Genomic DNA, 22,900 nt, shown 5'->3' with positions numbered 1-22,900 from the left:
GTACATTTCAATTTCTAATTAGTCTAGACCGTGAAGTATCTGTTTTTTTAACATAACAGGGTTATCTGATCATATAATCTATCACAAGTAGTAAGGGTGGGTAGATGAGCAAATTTTCCCAGATGGCAAGATATCTATACAAATTATGGAACTTGAATCTGAACATTGGAGAAGTGGACAGTGGACGAGACTAGCACTGTTATATATAATTATAGTGATATTCAAAGCTATTTTTTTGTCTTAATGTAAAGTTTATCGCAGACAGACATCCATCCAGAAACACACACATGAGACATGACACACACACTTCCTTTTGGATTTGCCGGTTCTATGTTACCTCAGGAGCACAAAACTTGAGTAATTATAGCAAAACAATTCAAGGATGAGACTACGAACCAACCTGTGGGTGGATGGTTAGAGGTATTGTGATATCTCCAGCCCATCAGGGTTCAAATCCTGGTGCTCGCATTTATTCCTGGATTTATTTCAAGATTTCCGGTTATGCGCATTCAGTGGGAGGAGACGTTCCCGTCGACGACGAGGTGCCTACGGACTTCGTAAATTTCAAAATGATATGCCAGCTCAGTCTTTCGGAGGTGCTCATAGGGGTAGGATGTGCGTGTGTGCGTTCATAGGGGTAAGTGTGTGCGCGTGTATATGAGCGCTTGTGTTTGTACTAATGTTTAAAAAAAATTGAAGGACGAGACTACTGGACAGTGCAGAATACCTCTTTATTCCCATATAAAGGACACATATTCCTTACGACTGTCTTTTCATATACCATGATATGTTCCAATTTGCCAAAGAGTTGGCAAGGTACCGGCCCAAAATCAAGTGCATTATGAGCACCCCTATTCCTAGCTGCTAATCTGGATCTTAATAATTAATGGCCATACCTTGTTAGACCAAAAGAAGCAATACTTCCATTGATAAACCAAACGACTCATGGCATGTGGACTAATGGACATGTCTTTTAATCCAAGGCATGGAGAACTCGGTACATGTTGAGGAAGAGGAACATAATGCTGGAGGAAGGCAATAACAAGTATCAGCTCAAGGAGTTCTTGATGGAGACGATTGGCCAAATCTTGCTTGTAGCTTTTTTTGTGGGAAAGTCTTTGACTCCATATTGTTAGGCTAAGTTATGTTTGCATCTTCGTCTTGGATTAAATCAATTGAACCTACTGAAAAAAAAAATCCTTTGGGACTGTGACATTAGCAGGCGCGACAAGAACGATGATGGGATGCTCACTGGAGATGAGGTCAAAAAGGTGAATACACCAATGATGCATAGATATATGTATGAATTATACATATACACACAAAACATACTGTGACAAGTATCTCATGCCAAGCTTTAGTTTCGGTAAAAGGTTTTGTTGCCGTAGCAACGCATGGCCATTTAACTAGGTGTAATTGAAAATAAATAAATTAAAAGCTCGTAGCAACGCACGGGCATTTAGCTAGTAGGAGTAGTCGAGCACGCAGCACCGGACGGAGACCTGGGAACTCGGAAGCGAGACCGTAATTACTCACTCTTGACCCACCTAGCAAGCAAGCTGTACCACAACGGGTCCGGCCCAGTCTACCTCAAGAAAAAAAGTGGTTCCTGCCCCTTCCAATCACACACGAATCTGCAGGTGGAAAACAAAAGGATTTCGTCAGCCTGCCCCGCAGTCCGGGTCGGCCGGTCAAACATGGGAGGACCCACGCTGCGCGTTTCGGGGGACACCACAACCAAGGTGGGACCCGCACCCGGGCGCACAGCGCGCGCTACGGTGGTCTACGCCGCACTCAATGCCACTGCTCCGTACATGCTCGTATTTTTCGTGAATACGTACTGGTATAGTACTTTCTCCATTTCAAATTACTCGTCGCGAAAATAGATGTATCTAGAACTAAAATACATCTAGATATATTCATACCTATGACAAATAATTTGGAACGAAGGAAGTAGTACTATGATCTTCGTGATGGGTAGCACGTACGTGCTCGCTCGTATTCTAACACATTCGGGCATTGCTCCAAACTGCCCATCTTCTTTAGTTAAAAGATTTTTGCGTCTGGAGTGACGCTGCATGTCAGCATGTGTAATAACGACTTGCCGACTATCCTCTCTGGAGCATTCTTGTTGCCAATCATCCGTCCAGTTAAGTCAAGACCCCGAGTCGCAACTTCGCGGCCGTGCAATCTGTTCTTCCACCGCCGTCGCTCGATTATTTCCCTCGCGTGTTCGTTGTCGTGTGCTGTCCGAGCGAGCAGTTGCGCCGATGTGTTCACTCGTTCTTGCCGGCCCCGAAATAACATTCGCAAGATCGAGCAGGAGTGCTCATTTTTATCACCGTGGGCCGTGTTCATACAGATCCAGCCCACCGGGTGGAAAAAAAATCTCGTAGCGTTCTCCTGTCGCCGTCGCAAGCCCGACACGCACTAGGCAGTGAGCACGTCAGCGGCACAATTGTCTAGTTCTCCTTGCGCCGTTTTTCAGGGGTCGTGTCTACAAGTGGCAGGGATTAGCTACGCCATTTTGGGGGGTTAAGTAAAGTACGGATTAGGAGTCCCGTCGCTCTCCCAACGTACGTACAGTACAACGTCCTTGCCTTAACCGTCAATGATCCTCCTGATAATTCCGGCCGCATCGCTGGCTAAGCACAGCAGGCTGTACTGCTAATATCTGAATCTGACGGTGTAATCTGGAGTAGCGCTGCAAATCCATCTGCTCGATCGCAGCTTCGGCAAACGCGAGTCGGCGTGTTCCGCGTGACCGTCACTCCTGACGCATCGAGTTCTGCGTGCTTGGCTTGGCCCGATATTTTTGTGGCCTCCGCACCTTGCGACGGAAAGTCGCACCGCTTTCAACTGACGAAAGTGCATGGGGCACGCGGGCAGGAAAAAAGGGATTTGCGAAGCCACCGTGGTTGCGCTCGTGTGAGTAATGTGTGCGAGTATGGGCGTCCCCGTTCACACGGGTGTCTGCAGGGCAGAATGATCGCGGAACATTGCCGCGGACCAGGAGAGCTGCGGCGAGGGGGCCACGTGGCACCACGGCTTTGGGACCCATCGCTGGCCATGATGTCCACTGTGTCTGTCCTGTCTCCCTGCTTGTACAAAACGATACTCCTCCGATTCTTTTTACTCTGCATATTAAAAATCTCTGAAATCAAACTTCACAAAGTTTGACCGTATTTATATGAAAAAATATCAACATCTGCCATGCTAAAGTTATATAATATGAAACTTTAAGTCATGACACATCTAGTGATATTGATTTCAGATTGTGAATGTTGGCACTTTTTTCTACAAAATTGGTCAAACTTTACGAGGCTTGACTTCAGTCGAATCTTATATAGTACAAACTAAAAAGGACCGGAGGGAGTACATAATCTCTTTGATCCGTTTTAGTCTGCATATAAAAGTTTTGTCTAAATTAAGTATGCCTGTTATGACCCAAAATATAAAAATAATATCAGCATTCATAATACCAAATCAACATTGTTAGATTCGTTGTGAAATTTAGCTTCATAGTATATATAATTGGTATTGTAGATGTTGCTATTTTTTAATATAAATTTGGTCAAACCTTATAAAGTTTGGTTTGACACAAATCTAAAACGCGGAGTACAAAAAAGACCTACTCAACGTCATGCTTCATCATGTTAACTATGTAAACAACCTACACCTTCATTAACTATGTAAACAACCTACACTTTTTAATCAAACTAACTGTTATGCTCAACCTCAGCTTCACTAACATTGAATTAACTATGTAAACAACATACACCTTTTTGTTGAAAAATCTTGCCAACCGAATTTCACCCCTTTAGGCCCGGGTTCGAAAAAGGAATTTTTTTCATAAATTACATAAGGGAATCATATGTGAAGTTCTCTAACAATGCTATTTGGATATTCGTAATGCAAGGTGTGTCTTTATCGTAAAAAAAACTAGTTTACGACAAGTTGGTCAAAAAGAAAAGCTCCAACATTTTCATAAACTTGATTCTTTTTATACCTGTATTCGTAAAAAAATGTTTGGTTTGCAAGAAGTTGACCAGAAGAAGAAGCTCCAAAAGTTTCGTAAGCGCAGTTTTTTCTACGGGCCCAATATAATTTGTCCAGCCTTTTCTCCATCTACGAGAAGATGGTATTTCACATAAAAGTGCCGCGTGAGGCCTCTTTCAATGCATTGGTGCGTAGGTGAGATTTAGGTGCATTAAAAAGCCGAGTAACTAATCTCTCCAACGCATGGGTGCTTAATTTTTGCTGCTAAACTTTTCTCATTTCATTTTTTTAACCATTAAAATCCTTCATGCATTGGTCGATAGGCATTTTGCATAGATTCACGTGTTTAACATCGTTTCTTTCTGGGGTCATCATAGTGCTCTCCCTCCTCTTTAATTGTGTTGCCACTACCAAAACCGTTTTCCGGAAAAAGTTTTTATGAAAACTGAGAAGACACACCATCTGTGAATTCCCCAGAATTATAGGAACACCCTGTGAATCGATTTCCAAACTAGTACAGCACTCGAACCCTCCTTTGACCCAACAACCTACTGGCTACTGTCAAGTTTCCTCGATCAAAAAGAAAAAAAGAAATGGTGCCAGTAGACGGAAAAGAATTCTATGAGACCAGGTCTCACGCGATGGATGATGCGTGACATTCACAAATCTCAAAGTATCACATGTCACGTGTCATCTATCAGGACGAGTCTCACCTGCTAATCATGAGACCTGATCTCATAGAATTTTTTTTCCAGTAGACCGCTGATTTGCCCTAGACATTAGCCTTGCAAGCGGCAATCATGCTAACATGCGGCCCCCAAATATTCCCCGGGCAAAGATGCCCCTAATTAATCATCAGAAACGAAAAGGCAGAGGAGCCGGGGCCGATTAAGGAGGGTAACCTAGTTTAGTCGCATGTGGGGCGCTTAGTTTAAGGGGCGAGCACATGGCGACGCATGATGATGGAGCTGGTGAGGCCTGCCACAGGAGATTAGCCGCGGCAGTAGGTGGCCCTCCTTCCCCGGGTTCCCGGCTCTTCTCTGCTTTGCTCGCTCCAATTATCGGGGGCCACGCTCTTTCTGCTGACGGACGCCGGTCACGGCACGGCCGGAGGAGATGCGCCTAGGTTCGGTGAAACTATATAGCCTGGAATCAGTGGGTCGGTTGCTAATTCGTGCTAGTAATCTACTTCCTTGGTTCCTAAATATTTGTTTTTCTAGACATTTCAAATGACTACTATATGCGGATGTATGTAGACATATTTTAGAGTGTTGATTCACTGTTTTTGTTCCGTATGTAGTCACTTGTTGAAATGCCTAGAAAGACAAGTATTTAGAAACGGAGGGAGTAGCTTAGGTTCTGTTAATTTTGCAATGATAAAAGCACCTGAGAAGCGGCATATCCTCCTGCTGTTTATTTATTTATTATTTTGCATGGCTCCTGCTTTTTTGTTGTTGCGAAATGGCATACGAGAGTGGCCTATAATACCCTGTAGTGCCACGCGACGATTTTTTTTTTACAGTTTCAGGGGAAAAAAAGTTTAGTTACTTTGACGCATGGCGTTTTAACCAAGTTGGCAGTTTGCGTAGTAGTAGCACAGCCGTTTCGTCGTGTTAACTCCATGAGGTCCAGGTCCAGGCCCCGTCCACCTAACCGGCGAAAGCTCCCGGCGGCCGGCGGGCGTGATGGTCAAAGCTAGCGGCGGCGATTATTCTACTGGCACAAGGTTATTATCCGTTTAAAGCTAACTGCGTGGGCCTTTTTGTAACGCCGACACAAGTTCAGGGATTAATTAGGCAACACTACGCCTCAAAAAAGAAGAGAAAAAATAGGCAACACCCATTAGTACTACCAGTAGGCTAGTAGTAGAAAGTTGATGAGGGCAAGTAAAGTCCAGTTTACAGATTGCAGCTGGAGAGGATTGAAAGGTACTCCTGCTAACTGTGGCACGTGTTACCATCCCTTTGGTGCCATGTGTCAGCCGTGACATCAAAGGGATTTTGTTTTTGTTTGGCGTGGCGAGATGAAAGGGATCTCATCCTGTATACACAGTGCAAAAGTCAACTTCAGAGGGTTTGTGGTCGAACGGCAACTACACCATCTAGAAGTATACAAAGAGTTAACGTTCGCTCAGGCGCGATGTGTTTCTAGCCGTTGCTCAATTAAATGCAGACAGTATTTGAAGTATTTTGGAATGAAAGGACTACTTGGAATGAAAACATCAAGACTTTACAAATCGACTTAAAAAATTAAAAATGTTTTATGGCTCGGACAGTTGTTTAATTGACAATCCTATTTTGCATTGATCAGAAATTTATAGGAGCACACACCTGTCCAACCGTGCCAGCCGCCCGATTGCCCCGCGACCTGCAAAGTCCTTGGATTATGCATGAGGGTTTTCACATCATCAGTTTTTGAATCTTGCGATTTTTTCTTTCGCTCGCACCATGTTTTAGTTTTTAAACTTGCGATTTTCTCTTTTCCTCGCACCAAGTTTCTGGAGTTGAAACTTAACGGAGTTTAAGAAACTCTTCAAAACGTCTTCAAAATGGAATTTTATTTGAAAGTCCTCTTTACAAGAAACAAGAATGCGCAAAAGAAACTTAGGTTAGACTTCTGGTTCAAAAGATGTAAAAGATTGAAAATCAAAAGCCAAAAGAAAAATGGGGTTTGTGCCCCCGCCCTTGCATTCCACAAATCCCTTTTCTTGCATTGATGTGGGCTTCAAAGCTACGGTCAGATACGATGATTTTAGCATCAATTGACATCTTTTTCAACCAACGGCCAGATGAATCATCTTCATCATAGTAGTTTGTTTTCACCTCTCTTCACCATAGTAGTTGTGTCTAGCTCTAGCATGATAGTTAGTTTTCTAAGCACTATGGCATATATATTATGAACTCAGTTGGTCCTTTGAGCATTAAAACAATTTTATTTCCAAAGTTTAAATGATTCCTAATGGTATCACAACACACCTCCAACCAACCCAGTGTCACGGCCTAAGCCTATAGAGTGGTGTTGCGTGCTAGTCAACTCCTTAAACAATTGTCAGTACAACACAGACACATATATGAAAAGTATTACCTTCCGCGTTACGAATCGCAAGTGTAGTCCAATGAGGAGAGTCGAACAACATGTATGGCATCTTCTTCGACCCTCCTTCTCTACATGTGTTTTCTTCTTGCTCCTCCTTAATACTACTCCAATATTGATGTTGAATGCGAATGTGCAGAAGGAGGTTGATGAGAAGGCATAGTTTCATCGTAAAGACAATGTCAGAATCCATGTTGAAGATTCAGTGTTAGAGTTAAGGGTACTATATATGGGATATGTGTCATTAGAGCTTCATTGTTATGGCTTATGGTTGGGGATTGAGTTACTGTGTGCACATTGGGCTTAGAAGAGCTGGACAAAGAACCCTATGGCAATGGTGGAAGCGAAGCAATAACACATTATCTCTGGTGTGCCGAAAAACATAAGTGAGTCTGAAAGATCGTTGGAAGGTAGACCATCATCGAGGAACGGGGCATCTACATGGATAAAGAACTAGAGAAGTGACAATTGTATAGAAAATTACGTCTAAGGAGGAAGACACACGCACACACACTAGAAGAAGATGAGAACAACTTCCCGCGAGGAAGATGATAAGGTGTGAGAAATGAGTATTTATCGAAATACACACTAACATGCCTTTAGACACATGTTTTTGAAAAAAACTTGTTACATTCACAATTCACATCCACGAAAATGTCCACTCATTCCTTATAAAAAAGTTCATAAAGGGAAACTTTTGTAAGCTACCATTGCGAAGAAAAATACAACCTAGTGTATGATCTCTCTACAATACTACAGGGATGTAGAAATGTTAAGCTTGATAAAAAAAATATCACACTCACAGTGATTAAAAAATAGTACTCCCCCCATTTTTGTATACAAGGCCACAAACCCATATTACAGGTACCAAGGCAAAAGTTAATATCTTATAAGTCAATGTTGCAAGCTAGCTTGTCTCCTTGTTTGCCGTGTAAATTAGTGTATTACTCTCTTTCATGCATATCAAACCAATGCTCCCACTCCCGCATGCAAAGGATAGTTAATGTCCTCCTTTGTAGTAGTATGAGGCAAACACCATTAATATTGCATCGATTAGTGCTGGCCTTGTATATCTGCAAATTGTTGTTTTGATAGTGACCTTGTATATAAAAATGGAGGGAGTACTATCATGCGCCTTCGTATAAATGTAGGACTGTTAAGTTTATATTAGTTCAGTGAGAAAACAAAAAACCTATTGGATTTACGTTATAAAAACACATGAATAGAAAAACATATAATTGTATTATCATGCACATTTGTAGAGCTGTTGGAATGTTAAGTTTTTATGAGTCCATGGAGATAACAAATAGCCTATTGGATGCACGTGATACAAAAAGCACAAGAATAGAAAGACACATAATTGTAATTTCATGCTCACATGAATCCCGTAAAAAAATATTGTACTGAAATTTGTTAAATCACAAAGTAGGATAACACATAGAGTTATTCTTTGAACGTTTGAATCAATGTAATTTTCTTTTAAAACATAGTGCAAAGGAATTGTTAAGGGAAGGGGGTGGGGGTCCTTGCAAAGAACTCCTTTTCTCAAAATGCCTTTTGATTCAAAGGATCTTCACGGGAATTTTAGAGGGGACCCTTATGATTTTTTCTATGTTGGTTGTTCTATTCACATGATTAGATCTTTTAGTTTCTTTTTTTCCTAAGGACTCCTTTGCACTACATTCCATAGGAAGTTTAGGGCCTCATTTCGCAGGAATTTCAAAATGCAGGAACAAGGAAAATACATGATTGGCGTGGCATGACCACTTGAATCCCACGGGATTTGTAAAGAGTGTTTGATGACATAGGAAAAACAAAGAAATTGTAAAAAGAGGTTGGAGTGGATGCTAGATTTTTCTATGAAATGTAGGACAAATGATTTCATACGAAAAAGTCTTATATGATTTAATCCTACAATCAAACAACCAACAATGAAAACATTTATAAGGATCCAAATCCTCGAAAAAATCCTATGGAATTCCTTTGAATCAAAGAAGTTCTGAGGGGCCACTCAAACTTCCTCGACAAAAAAATCTTTGTATTTTAAGGCAATCAAGCAAACCGAAATCCTATATGATTTAAATGGACAAGGCATTGCAACACTATGTTTTTTCTTGTTTTTGTGAATTGGAGAGAGTCCTTAAGATTCCTTTTTGTGAAGGATATTTTTCTAAGGATTCGTTGGCAGTCACCATTGCAACGGAACTTTTAGGAAACAAACATCCTTAAGAATTTATTTTTGCTAGGAATTCCTCTGCACTACACTTTACTGTAAAATTTGCGGTCTTTTATACCACTCCCCCGTCTCATAATATAAGATACCTTTTGATACTACACTAGTATTAAAAAACATCTTATATTATGGGATGGAGGGAGTATTTTTTTAATGAAGTATAAATAGTACTCTATTAGTCTGAAAATACTTATCATTAAAATGGATAAAAAAAAGATGTATCTAGATGTCTTAGTGAAGAAAGTATTTGTTTCATTGCATTCCAAATCAAACAAACCCATCGTAGTGCTATTCCCTGCCAAAAGCAAGAGAAGATAAAGAAACAGAAACGGCAGCGCGGGGCCCGCGGAGTGAAGAGGGGGAGCCAAGAAGAAAACAAAACTGGAGGACAGTGAAAAACCATCGGGAGAGAGGGTGGGGTGGTGGAGGAGAGAGAGAGACGCAGCCGAGCGGAGCTGACCACGACCGTACTCCTCTCCCCGTCCCCCTCTCTCTCTCTCATCCGACGCCAAGCCCACGCCACCACACGGACAATAAGAAAAACTTTTAGTGGCCCGAGGCAGGCGCCTGCAGCGCAGCCGAGGCAGCACAAGCACAAGCAAAGCGAGCGAGCAAGCAAGCAACGCCCAGGCGCGGCGCAGACCAGACCTCCTCTCCTCTGCCCCTACCCCTGCAGAGGCACCAAAGCAAGCAAGATCAGAAGAGAGAGAGAGAGAGAGAGTAGAGAGAGAGAGCACGCAGCACAGCGAGGCGACCCTCCTCTCTCGACAGTCGACACATAGAGCCGCCTAGCAGCCTAGCCGGGAGACAGGTCTTCGGTCTCGGCGCCGCCCCCCACCCCAGTCCCTCTCCTCCCCCGCCCCCGCCTTGTCTGCCGCCTGTCGGAGGGGACACGCGCGCGCGCACGGGCCTGGGACGGCCGGCCTGCCTGCCTGCCCGCCCGCCTTTCCTCCGGTCTCGCCGCGCGGCCATGCGTGGGGGTCTCTGAGCCAGCAGCTCTCGCCGGCGGAGAGCACTTGATCCGGTCGGCTCGTTCGCTTGGTTGGTCGCCGCGCGTCCGGGACTCCGGGCGGAAGATGATGAAGATGGAGCGGCAGCAGCAGCCGGCGGCGGCGAGCTCGGCAGCCGGGTCGGCGGTGACCGTGGCGGTGCCGGGCGCCGGATGCGAAGGTACTACTACCGAACCCTTCCCTCCCACCCCTGCATCCTCTCTTCCATCCAATGGCATGGCGGCTCAGCCTCGGAGACCAACGGCGGCGTCGTCCCGTGCTTTTTTTTTTGCTGTCTGCTCCTTCCCCTTTTGCGTTATTGCGTCAGGGGGCTCGGAAAGCCTCCTCCCTTTTCTCCGGCGGCCTCCTCTTTCTTGGCTCTTCCAGGTCCCAAAGGTGACGCGATCTTTTCCTGCGCGAGCCCGCACATGGGGTTTCGCTACGTGTTTTCCGGATTGTCGGCGGGTTAATTTAGAAAAACAAGTTGCTGGACCTTGGCGGCTGGCTGCTCGCCGGCGCCGGAGAGCCATGTGCGGTGTCGTTCCTGTAACGACTTTGCTGTAAGGGTGTTGTTAGCTGCAAACACAAGTGACAACCAAGAAATGCCCCTTTGAAGCAAGTAGCAATGGCGGCGACGGGAGCCGGACGCAATTGGTTCTCTCTCTCTCTTTTTTACCATAGATGCATCTGGTTCTCCGTGTCAACAAGAAATTGGTGGCGAAGTCTTTTCGTCAGTTTACTGTCAGTCTGACATGATGGTCGCCGGTGTTGTTGTGCAGGGGAGAAGAAGGCGCCGGCGATCAACTCGGACCTGTGGCACGCCTGCGCCGGCCCGCTGGTGCAGCTCCCGCCGGCAGGCAGCCTCGTCGTCTACTTCCCACAGGGCCACAGCGAGCAGGTAAATGCCCGTTTCCCTTCCGTCTCGCCATATGCTTTCTCCAGATTATTCTGTCTAGTGATGTCTGTCTGTCTGTTAGCTCTTTGGCTGGATTCCTCCCTCTTGATTGACCCTTCGATCGTCTTCTTGCTGCCGATCGAGATGAAGTATTTAATTGCTTGATTTGAGTCTTCTCAATAGTAGCAAAATTAGGTTCTCATTTTATAAATTTTTAATTGGCGCCGTCTGAGCTCCTAAGTGCCTAAGGTTCGTTTCTGTCATCCTGAACTTGTTGCTCGAGAGTTATCTCTGGTGATTCGATGTGCGGTGCTCCATTTCGTCGAGTGGTGGCGGTGTGAGTCATGGTTATCCTTGTTCTGATTTGATATATGATGTGATGTTTTGCTGTTTGAGTGTAGAGAGTCACTTGCCATTTTCTCCCCCATAAGATCACTATTTCCAGGAATGATTCTTGGACGACTTTCTCAAAGCACCTATATTCTGTTCCCTAAAAATCCCTTGATTCACCCATTGATGATTTCTTTTTGCTGGTTCAACAGTTATACCATTACTGCCCTCCTCTTGATATCTAACTTTTTCTTCACTTATACATGCATATGTGATGTGTATTATTATCAGTTAGTCGGTTGGTTGCTACCTGCACTATGGTTTGCTCTGTTTGCTACCGATTTTAAGCTTGTGGCCAAAGTGGTTGGGGAGGATTGGGGCCTACCGGCCCCCCTCTTTTATGGGCTTCTGGTGTGTTGCACCATTCTCTTGCTCTGCTTGTCTGGTGGATGAAGCAACCGAGTACCCTTCGAATTCTTGCATTGATTGGGTGGTGCTGCTGCTGGGAGCATTTAGTAGCATGTTCTGCTGCACCTTTCTTGCATTTGGCATTGGGGTGAGCTTGTTCTGAGCAAGTCTGGAGGATTGGGGTGATGGAATGCTTGGATTAGGAAAGGATTCCTTACGTGTGGAAGATAGTGCCGGGAGGGAGGTGCCTAATTCTGTACTGCCGATTGGTTCCCCTTTCGGCTCGATGAGGGGGAAGGGGAACTGTTTTCGGCATGATTGGAAATGGCCTCGTAGCACTTGGCTCTACTTGCTGATTTTTTTTTAGTTTTGTATATATATATATATACACATATATAATAGAAATCTCAACTTGAGCCTTACAATTTTTTAAACCCATTATTACATGATAGTACTGAGGTTGCAGAAAGAAAAATAATAGTTAGGCGGTATATTTTGGATTCAGAAGTGGAGCATGGCTTAACAGAACTTTGATTCCCTCTGTGGTTTCATCTTGTTTCGTCCCATTGGAAGTTTACGGTTCGAAGATAAAATGAAAAAAAAACTTGCAATTTATGGCAGTGATATTCAGGGTGTGATGTGAAGCTATTCTTCTTCCTGTGGGTTGTTGTCGGTTTCAGTTTCTGGTCCTACTAGTATGTCCTCCATTGAATTTATGGTTATGTTTAAGTTGCTTTGATCTGGGACTTAAGCATGTTCCATTTGGCAGGTTGCAGCTTCTATGCAGAAGGATGTTGATGCCCATGTTCCAAACTACCCAAACCTTCCATCCAAGTTGATCTGCCTGCTGCACAATATCACTTTACATGTAATCCACTGCCGCATGCCTATTTGTTTTTTTCCTTTCTGCTTGTAATCATGTATACTAAAATGATTTCTATTTGTTTTCAGGCTGACCTAGAAACAGATGAAGTTTATGCACAAATGACTCTTCAGCCAGTTACTTCAGTAAGTACCCGAGCCCATTGTTGTTTCTTCTCAGAACTTCCCTTCCGTTCAGGTGTATGCTAACAGGGTTATTTGTATTTTGTTCGGTTTGGACTATGATCAGTATGGAAAGGAGGCGCTGCAGCTATCTGAGCTAGCTCTCAAGCAAGCAAGGCCACAGAATGAGTTCTTCTGTAAGACACTGACTGCTAGTGATACAAGTACGCACGGAGGCTTCTCTGTGCCTCGCCGAGCTGCAGAGAAGATATTTCCACCTCTTGTATGTAAAGAGTTGGCGACCAAATTCATTTGCTTTGCCTTACTTATCCTTCGCCCTTCTAATTAACTTGTTGTTGCTTTGTGTTCTTCTAGGACTTCTCAATGCAACCACCCGCTCAAGAGATACAAGCTAGGGATTTGCATGATAACGTGTGGACATTCCGTCACATATATAGGGGTAAGAATTTTCAGCATCGTGGACATCTTTCCTGCTGCAAAAGGATCTCTATTGCATATATCTAAACATCTAATTTTGTTGTTACTCAATATTGAACATTGTTCATTTCTAAATACCGTTGATATGAAATTTCTGTATGTTTACATGTATCCATACAACTGGCTGGAGTCTCTTTGTGTATTACAGGTGTATTTAGTCATAATTGTTTTATATTGTAAACAGGTCAGCCAAAAAGACATCTCCTTACGACTGGCTGGAGTCTCTTTGTGAGTGGCAAGAGGTTATTTGCTGGAGACTCTGTCATTTTCGTTAGGTACAACACGTCTTCTGATAATATATCTTTGAAGTTTGAACTAATGGAGTGTGTTGGAGTACTAGTTCAGTTATTAATAATTACTCGTGGTAAAACTGACGGCGACTGTCCCTTGTTCCTTTTTTCAACACGTTTGTAGGGACGAAAGGCAGCAACTTCTACTAGGAATCAGGCGTGCTAACCGACAACCGACTAACATATCATCATCTGTCCTTTCAAGTGACAGCATGCATATAGGGATTCTTGCTGCAGCAGCCCATGCTGCTGCCAACAATAGCCCATTTACCATCTTTTATAACCCCAGGTCAGTTCTGTGACTTTCACCCCGTATTGAGTGCTGATTAGCTCAGTGTTGGTGAATCACAATGGTATTTCAAACCATGACATCCAAACTGTATATTTTCAGGGCCAGCCCTACTGAATTTGTTATCCCGTTCGCTAAGTATCAGAAGGCTGTCTATGGTAATCAATTATCGTTAGGTATGCGCTTCCGCATGATGTTTGAAACTGAGGAATTAGGAACGAGAAGGTATTTTATTGCTCATTTTAATTTTCTGTTTCAAGTTATTGGCTACATATTTTTTTGTATGTTCTTTTTTGAAGAAAGACTCATGTAGATCTTGCCATATACTATATTTTATGATTAGCTTAGTGGTTTGTTGATGCTTTTACTTGATGGGTAGACTGCGAGCGGTCCTTCCAGTTGTTCAACCTTTTAGTACCTGACATATGTTAGCATGTTGCAGGTACATGGGCACAATAACTGGCATAAATGATTTAGATCCTGTAAGATGGAAAAATTCTCAGTGGCGCAATTTACAGGTTGGTTTAGTAGTTAGATCGGGTAGCATTGTTTTGCGTCACCCACCCCTTTCTGCTGCTGATCCAAGAACTTTTCGTTAAACAGGTTGGTTGGGATGAATCTGCAGCAGGTGAAAGACGGAACAGAGTTTCAATCTGGGAGATTGAACCAGTCGCTGCTCCATTTTTCATATGTCCGCCTCCGTTTTTTGGTGCAAAGCGTCCCAGACAACTAGGTAGACTTGGGATTACCTCAACGCCACTTATTTTGTATCTTCTGAATTACCATTTGACAGAGTTGTTGATCCTGGATGTCAATAGTTAAATCATGTTACATTTTATCTGTACAATTGGGAAAGTAGGCCTGCACCAGAGGTGGTGTGTGTGTGGCATGTAGTGTTATATTGTATATGCATGTATATCTCTGATACGTTCGTCTAGATGCCCTAATTCGAAGCTAGTACTTACCTTTTTGCAAAGAACATCATTACCCTGTCCCTTTAATCCTTAGAGAGATGAGTAGCTAGGAGTTTGTGATCCTCGGGAAAACAATGATGTTTGAGCTTTAGACAATCTATCAGATTACCATTCTTGTTTTCATACATGGATCAGGCATCCATACCATGAAAATTATTTTATTGGAGCCAGAAATGGTTCTGGATAATCTTCTCATCTAAGTGTTCTATTGAACTGGTCTTATGCATGCTTATAAATTGATTCCAATTATGTACTTACAGATGATGAGTCCTCAGAAATGGAGAATCTCTTAAAGAGGGCTATGCCTTGGCTGGGTGAAGAGATATGCATAAAGGACCCTCAGACGCAAAATACCATAATGCCTGGTCTGAGCTTGGTTCAGTGGATGAACATGAATATGCAGCAGAGCTCCTCGTTTGCAAATACAGCCATGCAGTCCGAGTACCTGCGGTCAATAACCAACCCCAGTATGCAAAATATTGGTTCCGGTGATCTGTCGAGGCAGTTGTGCTTGCAGAACCAGCTTCTGCAACAGAATAACATGCAGTTTAATACACCCAAACTTCCTCAGCAAATGCAGCCGAACAATGAGTTGTCCAAGGCAGCCCTTCCATTGAACCAGAATGGCGCGAGCATCAAACCAGAAGAACAAACTCAAGATACTAGCAACTTCCAGAGGCAACAACAGTCCATGAACTATACCCTTCCTTTGAGCCAAGCTCAAACCAGTCTTGCCCAAGCTCAGGTCCTTATACAGAGTCAGATGCAACAGCAGCAGCAGCAGCAGCAGCAGCAGCCACATATATCTCAAAATCAGTTGCCAGCCGCCAGCCAGCCGCTCCTGTCCCATCAGCAGCAGCAACATCATCATCAGCAACATCAACATCAACAACAAGAACAACAACATCAACAGCAGCAGCAGCAAAAATTTCTACAGCAGCAGCAGCTTTTACTTCAGCAACAACAATTACAACAACATCAACATCAGTTACAACAACAGCAACAGCAGCAACTCGGTAAGATGCCTGCACAGCTACCAAATCTGTCAAATCAGCAGCTGCAATTATCGGATCAGCAGCTTCAGCTTCAACTCCTGCAAAAGCTACAGCAGCAGCAGCAGTCATTGCTGTCCCAACCTGGAGTTACCCTTGCGCAATTACCTCTGATCCAAGAACAGCAAAAGTTACTTATGGATATGCAGCAGCAGCTGTCAAGCTCCCATTCACTTTCCCAACAACAGATGATGCCTCAACAAAGCACAAAAATCCCATCACAGGCAGCATCACTGCCACCACCCATGCAGCCAGATACTACACACCAGAAGCTTCCACAGAAGCAAGCTCTGCCTGCAGACACCTTAGAAGCTGCCATTCCTACGACCACATCACATAAATTCAGTTCAGCAAATGGAAGCCCTTTGAGGATGCCTGGTGCTACACATTCTGTAGTTACGGAAGAAATCCCTTCTTGCTCAACATCCCCTTCCACTGCTAATGGTAATCATCTTCTACAACCAGTCCCTGGTAGGGACCAGTACTCCAGCATGATCAACACGGAGAAGGCACCTCACTCAACTGCTCCTATGTCAGTTCCAAGCTCCCTTGATGCTGTCACCGGAGCTCAAAGAATGACAAAGGAATTGCCAAAGTTGAATTCCAATGTAAAGCAAAATATGATGCCTTCAAAATTACCGAATGGAGGAGCTGGTCCCCAAAATTTTGCAAACAACGCAGCCCCGACAGACTATCTAGAAACAGCTTCTTCAGCAACTTCAGTTTGGCTTTCCCAGGCTGATGGACTCCTACATCCAAATTTCCCCATGACCAACTTTAGTCAGCAGCAGCTGTTCAAAGATGCACCTCCAGATACCGAAATTCCTGCTGAAATTCCAAGCAATAATGCATTGTTTGGTATTAGCAATGATGGGCATGTGGGCTTCCCTATGGTAACTGATGACTTCCTGACGAATGGGATTGATGCTGTCAAGTATGAAAATCATATCTCGACAGACATTGATAACAACTATAGAATACCAAAGGATGCCCAGCAAGAGATATCATCCTCCATGGTTTCACAGTCATTTGGTGCGTCAGACATGGCGTTTAATTCAATTGACTCTGGAATCAACGATGGTGCCTTCTTGAACAAAAGTTCTTGGCCACCTGCTCCTCCAGTAAAGAGGATGAGGACGTTTACGAAGGTTAGTACTTTCCCTTTTCTTTCAGCTGAAGCTTGAATGCTACTTTCAGTGCATTATTATCTTTTAATTTTCAGTATGGTTGTCCTATGAAATAAACAGGAGGCCTATTTTGATTACCATGGTAACATAGTTGGAAGATGAAAATCATGAGATAGTGAACTATAAACCAAATGATCAATCTCCCTTCACTAAGTTCTTAAATGTTACAAAAATAATCATATGAGGAACATGAATTACATAATTAGTCCGATGTAAATTGTGTTCTGCCTGTGATGAAGATCAGAAGACTAGAAAGTTTGGTTCTCTTTACCAAGTTGTAAAATGTGACTACTGTCATGTGTGGAAAATGACCGTGTTCACATTTGATTTGTGTACGCATGATTCATGAGATGCGGGTTGGGATTCTAGTAGAAGCAAAATGAAGTTTTAGCATGCATATGTGTGCCTTTTCTTATTAATAGCAGTAGCTGACTAGCTGTTGCTGTAACTTGATCAGGGTAGCTAATTCTACACTCAAGCATTGGTTTCTTTCTAATATTCATGAGTGCCTTTCCTGTTGCATCTTTGCCTAACCTAACGGTCTCTGTAGGTCTATAAACGTGGAGCTGTGGGCCGGTCTATTGACATTAGTCAATACGCTGGATATGAGGAACTAAAGCATGCGCTGGCTCGAATGTTTAGCATAGAGGGGCAACTTGAGGAACGACAGAGGATTGGCTGGAAACTTGTCTACAGAGATCACGAGGATGATATCCTGCTTCTTGGCGATGATCCTTGGGAGTAAGTTCATCTGTCTTCCCGTTTATGCTTGGGTGGACTATTTTTGACTCAAGAATGTCATATATTTAAATGCCTCCAAAATAATATAGTAGTCAATGTTGTAAAATACTAGATAACAATTGGTAGTGACAGTGTGAAATCTGGCCTACTAGAACGATGAATCGCAAGAAAAGCGTACACAAGACTGAGCTTGTGTTAATTGTGGACGCTTGCACATATTTTTGCCCTAATAACTGTTGGTGTTATGTTGGTTGTACAGGGAGTTTGTGAACTGCGTGAAGTGCATCAGGATCCTTTCGCCTCAGGAAGTGCAGCAGATGAGCTTGGACGGCGATCTGGGGAGCAGCGTTGTCCCCAACCAGGCGTGCAGCAGCTCGGAGGGCGGGGGCAATGCCTGGAGGGCTCGCTGTGACCAGAACTCCGGCAACCCTTCCACCGGTTCATATGACCAGTTCGAATGACCTAATTTACCAGTCTATACACACCAACGGTATCGGTCTAAGTAGACATCAACCGCTGGAATGACCGGAGAAGGCTGTGCAGCGCCAGGATGTTGTAGATTCTGTCAGCTTACATCCGGGAGCGCAAGCGGCTCATTGGATCAGTAGTGTTCTGTTTATATGTGTAGTTGTTACAAGAAAGGAAGTAGGCATGGGTAAATGAAGCTTACCTAGAGTTGGAGAGGGTTAGGGGGAATATGTTGTATTATTGGAAAGGCAAGTTCTGTGGTAGTAACCTGATGCTTCCTCTGTTGTGAGGAAATTCTAAAGATTTGCATGAATCCCAAGCTATTATTTTTTTACCCTGCAAGTCATCACTTTAATGTCTGATGCCTTCTGAACGCGGTGCAGAAAACCCAACCTAACAGAATTTGAAACAGCATTTGCATTGAGTGAAAACATTGATGGCCGATCCTTTTCGACATTTCTGTAAGAAATATGTCAGGTTAACCACTTGCATGAAAAATGGGAATTTTTGGGCCAATTTCAATGCCAGAAAATTGCTGATGTTCTTTTCTGTGGCATATATAGGGCACAATCTCAAACTTTGGTTCAATGATGATAGGGATGTTAATGGTAGTTGGTCAGCAGTGAGCAGAGCACCAACCAATCGCAGAATATAAGATGGTTTCGTTTTGCTTGTAAAATCATGCATTAACAGCACATATTTCATCTCAATTCTAGCAGAAAAGCTTTTATTATGATACACATCACTACTTGCATCATCAGGGGTCTCACAGAAGAGATTGTATTCGAATTTGTTTCAGTGAGAATGATCCTATAAAGATCTTATTCACAAATCTGAGGATATAAACTGTTTCGGATAACGCTATTACAGCACACTGATGAATCGGATCCTAACTCAGCTCTTGACCTGGGTTCCTGATTCAGGTTGTTCGTGCTCGTGCATGAAAGACTGATAGGTCTCGACCCGGGTCTTCGGTTCGGGCCGTTCGAGTCCGTCCATGAATCCGAGTGTCATCGTTAGGAAATCCTTCATGTGAACCCTCTTCCACTCCTATAGACAAACACATGGTTAGTACGCAAAAGAAAACAACCCCACAAATAGTGGCACTGAGCAGTTTATCACAGAGTAAATGCATCAATAGGCTACAATCACAGAAACATTTTGTTCTCAAATGGGCAGAAGGGGGTGGTAGTTGCGAAGGGGGCGTCAGCCCTCTCTGCTGAATACCAACATAAATGGCGTTAACATTTCTTTCAGCAGCAAAATGTCCTACATGAGCTCATCATAAATAGTGTGCTTCAATGTGGTCATTAGCAGATTCTTCTATCGGTATTTGGGGTCAAAGCTGCAGGAGGATGGGGGTATTGATAAAGATGTGAACCATCGAATCAAAGCCGGATGGATGAAGTGGCGCCAAGCTTCTGGCATTCTTTGTGACAAGAGAGTGCCATAAAAGCTAAAAGACAAGTTCTACAGGATGGTGGTTCGACCCGCAATGTTGTATGGCGCTGAGTGTTGGCCGACTAAAAGGCGACATGTTCAACAGTTAGGTGTGGCGGAGATGCGTATGTTGAGATGGATGTGTGGCCACACGAGGAAGGATCGAGTCCGGAATGATGATATACGAGATAGAGTTGGGGTAGCACCAATTGAAGAGAAGCTTGTCCAACATCGTTTGAGATGGTTTTGGGCATATTCAGCGCAGGCCTCCAGAAGCTCCAGTGCATAGCGGGCGGCTAAAGTGTGCGGAGAATGTCAAGAGAGGGCGGGGTATACCGAATTTGACATGGGAGGAGTCCGTTAAGAGAGACCTGAAGGATTGGAGTATCACCAAAGAGCTAGCTATGGATAGGGGTGCGTGGAAGCTTGCTATCCATGTGCCAGAACCATGAGTTGGTTGCAAGTTCTTATGGGTTTCACCTCTAGCCTACCCCAACTTGTTTGGGACTAAAGGCTTTGTTGTTGTTGTTGTTGTTGTCGTCTTCTGTCGGAACTCATAACTTCGGTGAAATCTATCAACATTTATAATAACAATAAATGTGTTCATTCCAAAAATCAAGTGTGGGACTGAAAGAAGTGAAATCAGATGCATCAATAGACCACAATGAAAAATTAGACACCCTCACCTCGAAATCCCATTCACCATACAGATCTGGATCCTCTGCATCACTCCATACATAAGTGTCAGCATGCATTGTCTCTGAAGTATCCTGTAAGGCCAAACTTTCTTTGAGCAACATCATCTAAAACGACAAGTTACCCAGCTTCAAACAGTTTCTGATAAAAGCAAGACCATGAACAATGGGTCACTTGAGTTGAAAATAAACTTACGGTTAGTGATATCTGAACTCTTCTCCTTACATACTCAAAATCCTCAAATGCATCCAAGACAATGAGTTCCGCGTCAGAAATACCCATGATAACCTGCAGAGCAGTAAGCATAAGTAGAGAAAGGGTGTAACCGGGACTCAAAGCTAAATGATTGGCCTCATTGCAAAAAGAGAAAAAACTATACTCCAAGCCAAGTGAGAAATTGACTTCACAGAAACAGAGGCAGTTACTACAACAATTTCATGGTTTTAAAATTGCGTGTGTTTCTAAATTTAGTAACAAGAGTAAATGCTGGATCACGCAGAATTAGGCTTGACCAACTGTCTGACCAAAGCAACTTCTAAGAATGAGAAGCTTGTTCTGCTCCCCCCCCCCCCCCCCCCCCCCCCAAATTATTGACTTAACAACATTAAATTGTAACTATGTAACTACAACTCCAGCACTTTGATATTCTGGGGTGAAAAGCCTGAGAAACCACAGGCATGTAAAAGCAGAGAGCAACTATATGCTCTGATGACAGCGGTGGAACTAAGGGAACAGGGTACACGCAGCTGAGAAAATTATAGGCGTATTAACAAATCTGTAAATACAGAATAATGACAAAAAGGGAAAAAACGATAAATAGCTGAGCTCTGTAAAACAGTTAACAAACCTTTCCAGCAACTTTCTTGCTTTCAACAGGTAGGATTGCTGGATAAATACGATCCTTGACGTTAAACCTATGGCTGCAATGAATTGCATCCGATGTCAAACCTTAACTTGCAACTTGGAAGTAAATCAATATGGATGGAGAACTAGAGTAGCGTAAAAAAGAGCTCTAGTTCAAGAGTCAAATTACAACAGGAAGAACAGCAGATCATCTTTGTGCATGTTAATTGCTCAAGGCAGTTTGTTACCAGTACGAGCACAAGAAACCCCGTCGATTCCAAAACCTAGAATGGAAAACGGTGCTGCCATAACACGGCCAGGTTAGGCTTATGCTTTTTTTTTTTCAATAAAGAAGTTAGGCTTAAGTTGAAATCCTGAAGTTCTCACTTACAAATGATGCGCAAATTTTGCGAAGGAAATCTGTTACGGATGTCCCGTTAAGAGTTGAATTCACTACTGATTAGAAATCCATTAATCTCTAAGACAAGTTAGTTACCAAATTGAAGAGCTACAGAGATTCATTTATTAGTTTCCACTGTTCTTGTGTATTTAGGCACATACAGTCCCTAAAGCTCCTATCTACATACGAATTAATTCGTTGTTTATGCCGCATATTGGATATCCAATGGATTGCGATCATTCGATCAATCCCTCAAGTTTGCAATTGCAACCGATGAACGAGACTGGTGGTTGGTCTACCGGCTAATCAAAAGCATGATCTCCTCGCCACCAACTCCGAGCACCTCTGTTCCGTGAACAAAGGTAACACGAGAAGTGAGAGCGGAGGCGAGAGAGGAATAATTGAGCGGAGCCACCAAGGATGGGAGAGGGAAAGGGGCTAGCGTGCGTGCGTACTGGTTGGCGAGGAGCGCCGGGGAGGAGACCGGGATGCGCTTGAGGATGGCGCTGACCACCTCGTCCGCCATGAGGCTCCCGTACACGAACACGCTGTGCGCCCCGCCCGCGGGGGCGGCGGCGGCGGCGGTGGCAGGAGGCGTCGCCGCCATGGTCTCGGGAGCAGGAGAGGAGAGGAGCGGGGGGAGGAGTGGGGTTCGGTGCTTGTTGCTGACACTTGGCGTGGCCCAGAGGGATACGTACGCCCGAGCTCAGGCTGTGGCGCGCGACCGAGCGTGAGCAGGCACCCCGAGCGCGCTCTATAAATACATCATCTTCCAAAAAATAATACGGCTGCTCTGGATGGAATAATTTTCAAAGATTTTTCTTGGTGTGTGTGTGTGTGTGTGTAGAAAATAACCCATGCAATTTTTGTGTGTGAAAGTTTCTGATCAGATGATAGGGATCATGTTTTCTACCTAGCAAAATGAGTGGCCTCGTAGCAGTGGCGAATCTTGGAAGAAAATGAAGAGGGGGCTCAAAGTTAATTGTGTGTAGAAAAAGTAAAAAACTTTTAATTCGCTAGTCCAAATAAGGTCAAAATTTGATACGAATACTAGTAATTTTTCTTTCCCAATTTTTGGAGGGGGGGCTCGA

The 22,900-nt window shown here is 43.7% G+C and overlaps 2 protein-coding genes across 2 annotated transcripts; one reads left to right on the top strand and one right to left on the bottom strand.

Annotated features, from left to right (window-relative positions):
- Nucleotides 1–9,816: 9,816 nt before the first annotated feature.
- LOC125522242 (auxin response factor 19) lies at nt 9,817–18,764 on the top strand. Its single transcript, XM_048687326.2, has 14 exons — nt 9,817–10,495; nt 11,094–11,212; nt 12,717–12,815; nt 12,899–12,955; nt 13,059–13,214; nt 13,307–13,391; nt 13,614–13,704; nt 13,844–14,008; nt 14,111–14,233; nt 14,451–14,526; nt 14,612–14,741; nt 15,243–17,182; nt 17,772–17,962; nt 18,222–18,764. The coding sequence occupies exons 1-14, from the start codon at nt 10,402–10,404 to the stop codon at nt 18,421–18,423; spliced, it is 3,528 nt and encodes a 1,175-aa protein (XP_048543283.1). The 5' UTR covers nt 9,817–10,401; the 3' UTR covers nt 18,424–18,764.
- A 365-nt stretch (nt 18,765–19,129) lies between these two features.
- LOC125522243 (AIG2-like protein D) lies at nt 19,130–22,549 on the bottom strand. Its single transcript, XM_087534809.1, has 5 exons — nt 22,265–22,549; nt 21,414–21,486; nt 20,762–20,854; nt 20,557–20,640; nt 19,130–19,480 (listed from the first exon to the last, which is right to left on the bottom strand). The coding sequence occupies exons 1-5, from the start codon at nt 22,414–22,416 to the stop codon at nt 19,325–19,327; spliced, it is 558 nt and encodes a 185-aa protein (XP_087390935.1). The 5' UTR covers nt 22,417–22,549; the 3' UTR covers nt 19,130–19,324.
- Nucleotides 22,550–22,900: the final 351 nt, after the last annotated feature.

This window comes from Triticum urartu, chromosome 7A (genome assembly GCF_056163025.1).
Source record: "Triticum urartu cultivar PI428250 chromosome 7A, HENAU_Tu73, whole genome shotgun sequence".
Classification (NCBI taxonomy): domain Eukaryota; kingdom Viridiplantae; phylum Streptophyta; class Magnoliopsida; order Poales; family Poaceae; genus Triticum; species Triticum urartu.
Note: the sequence above shows the minus strand (reverse complement) of the source record. Positions and strands in the feature narration are given on the sequence as shown.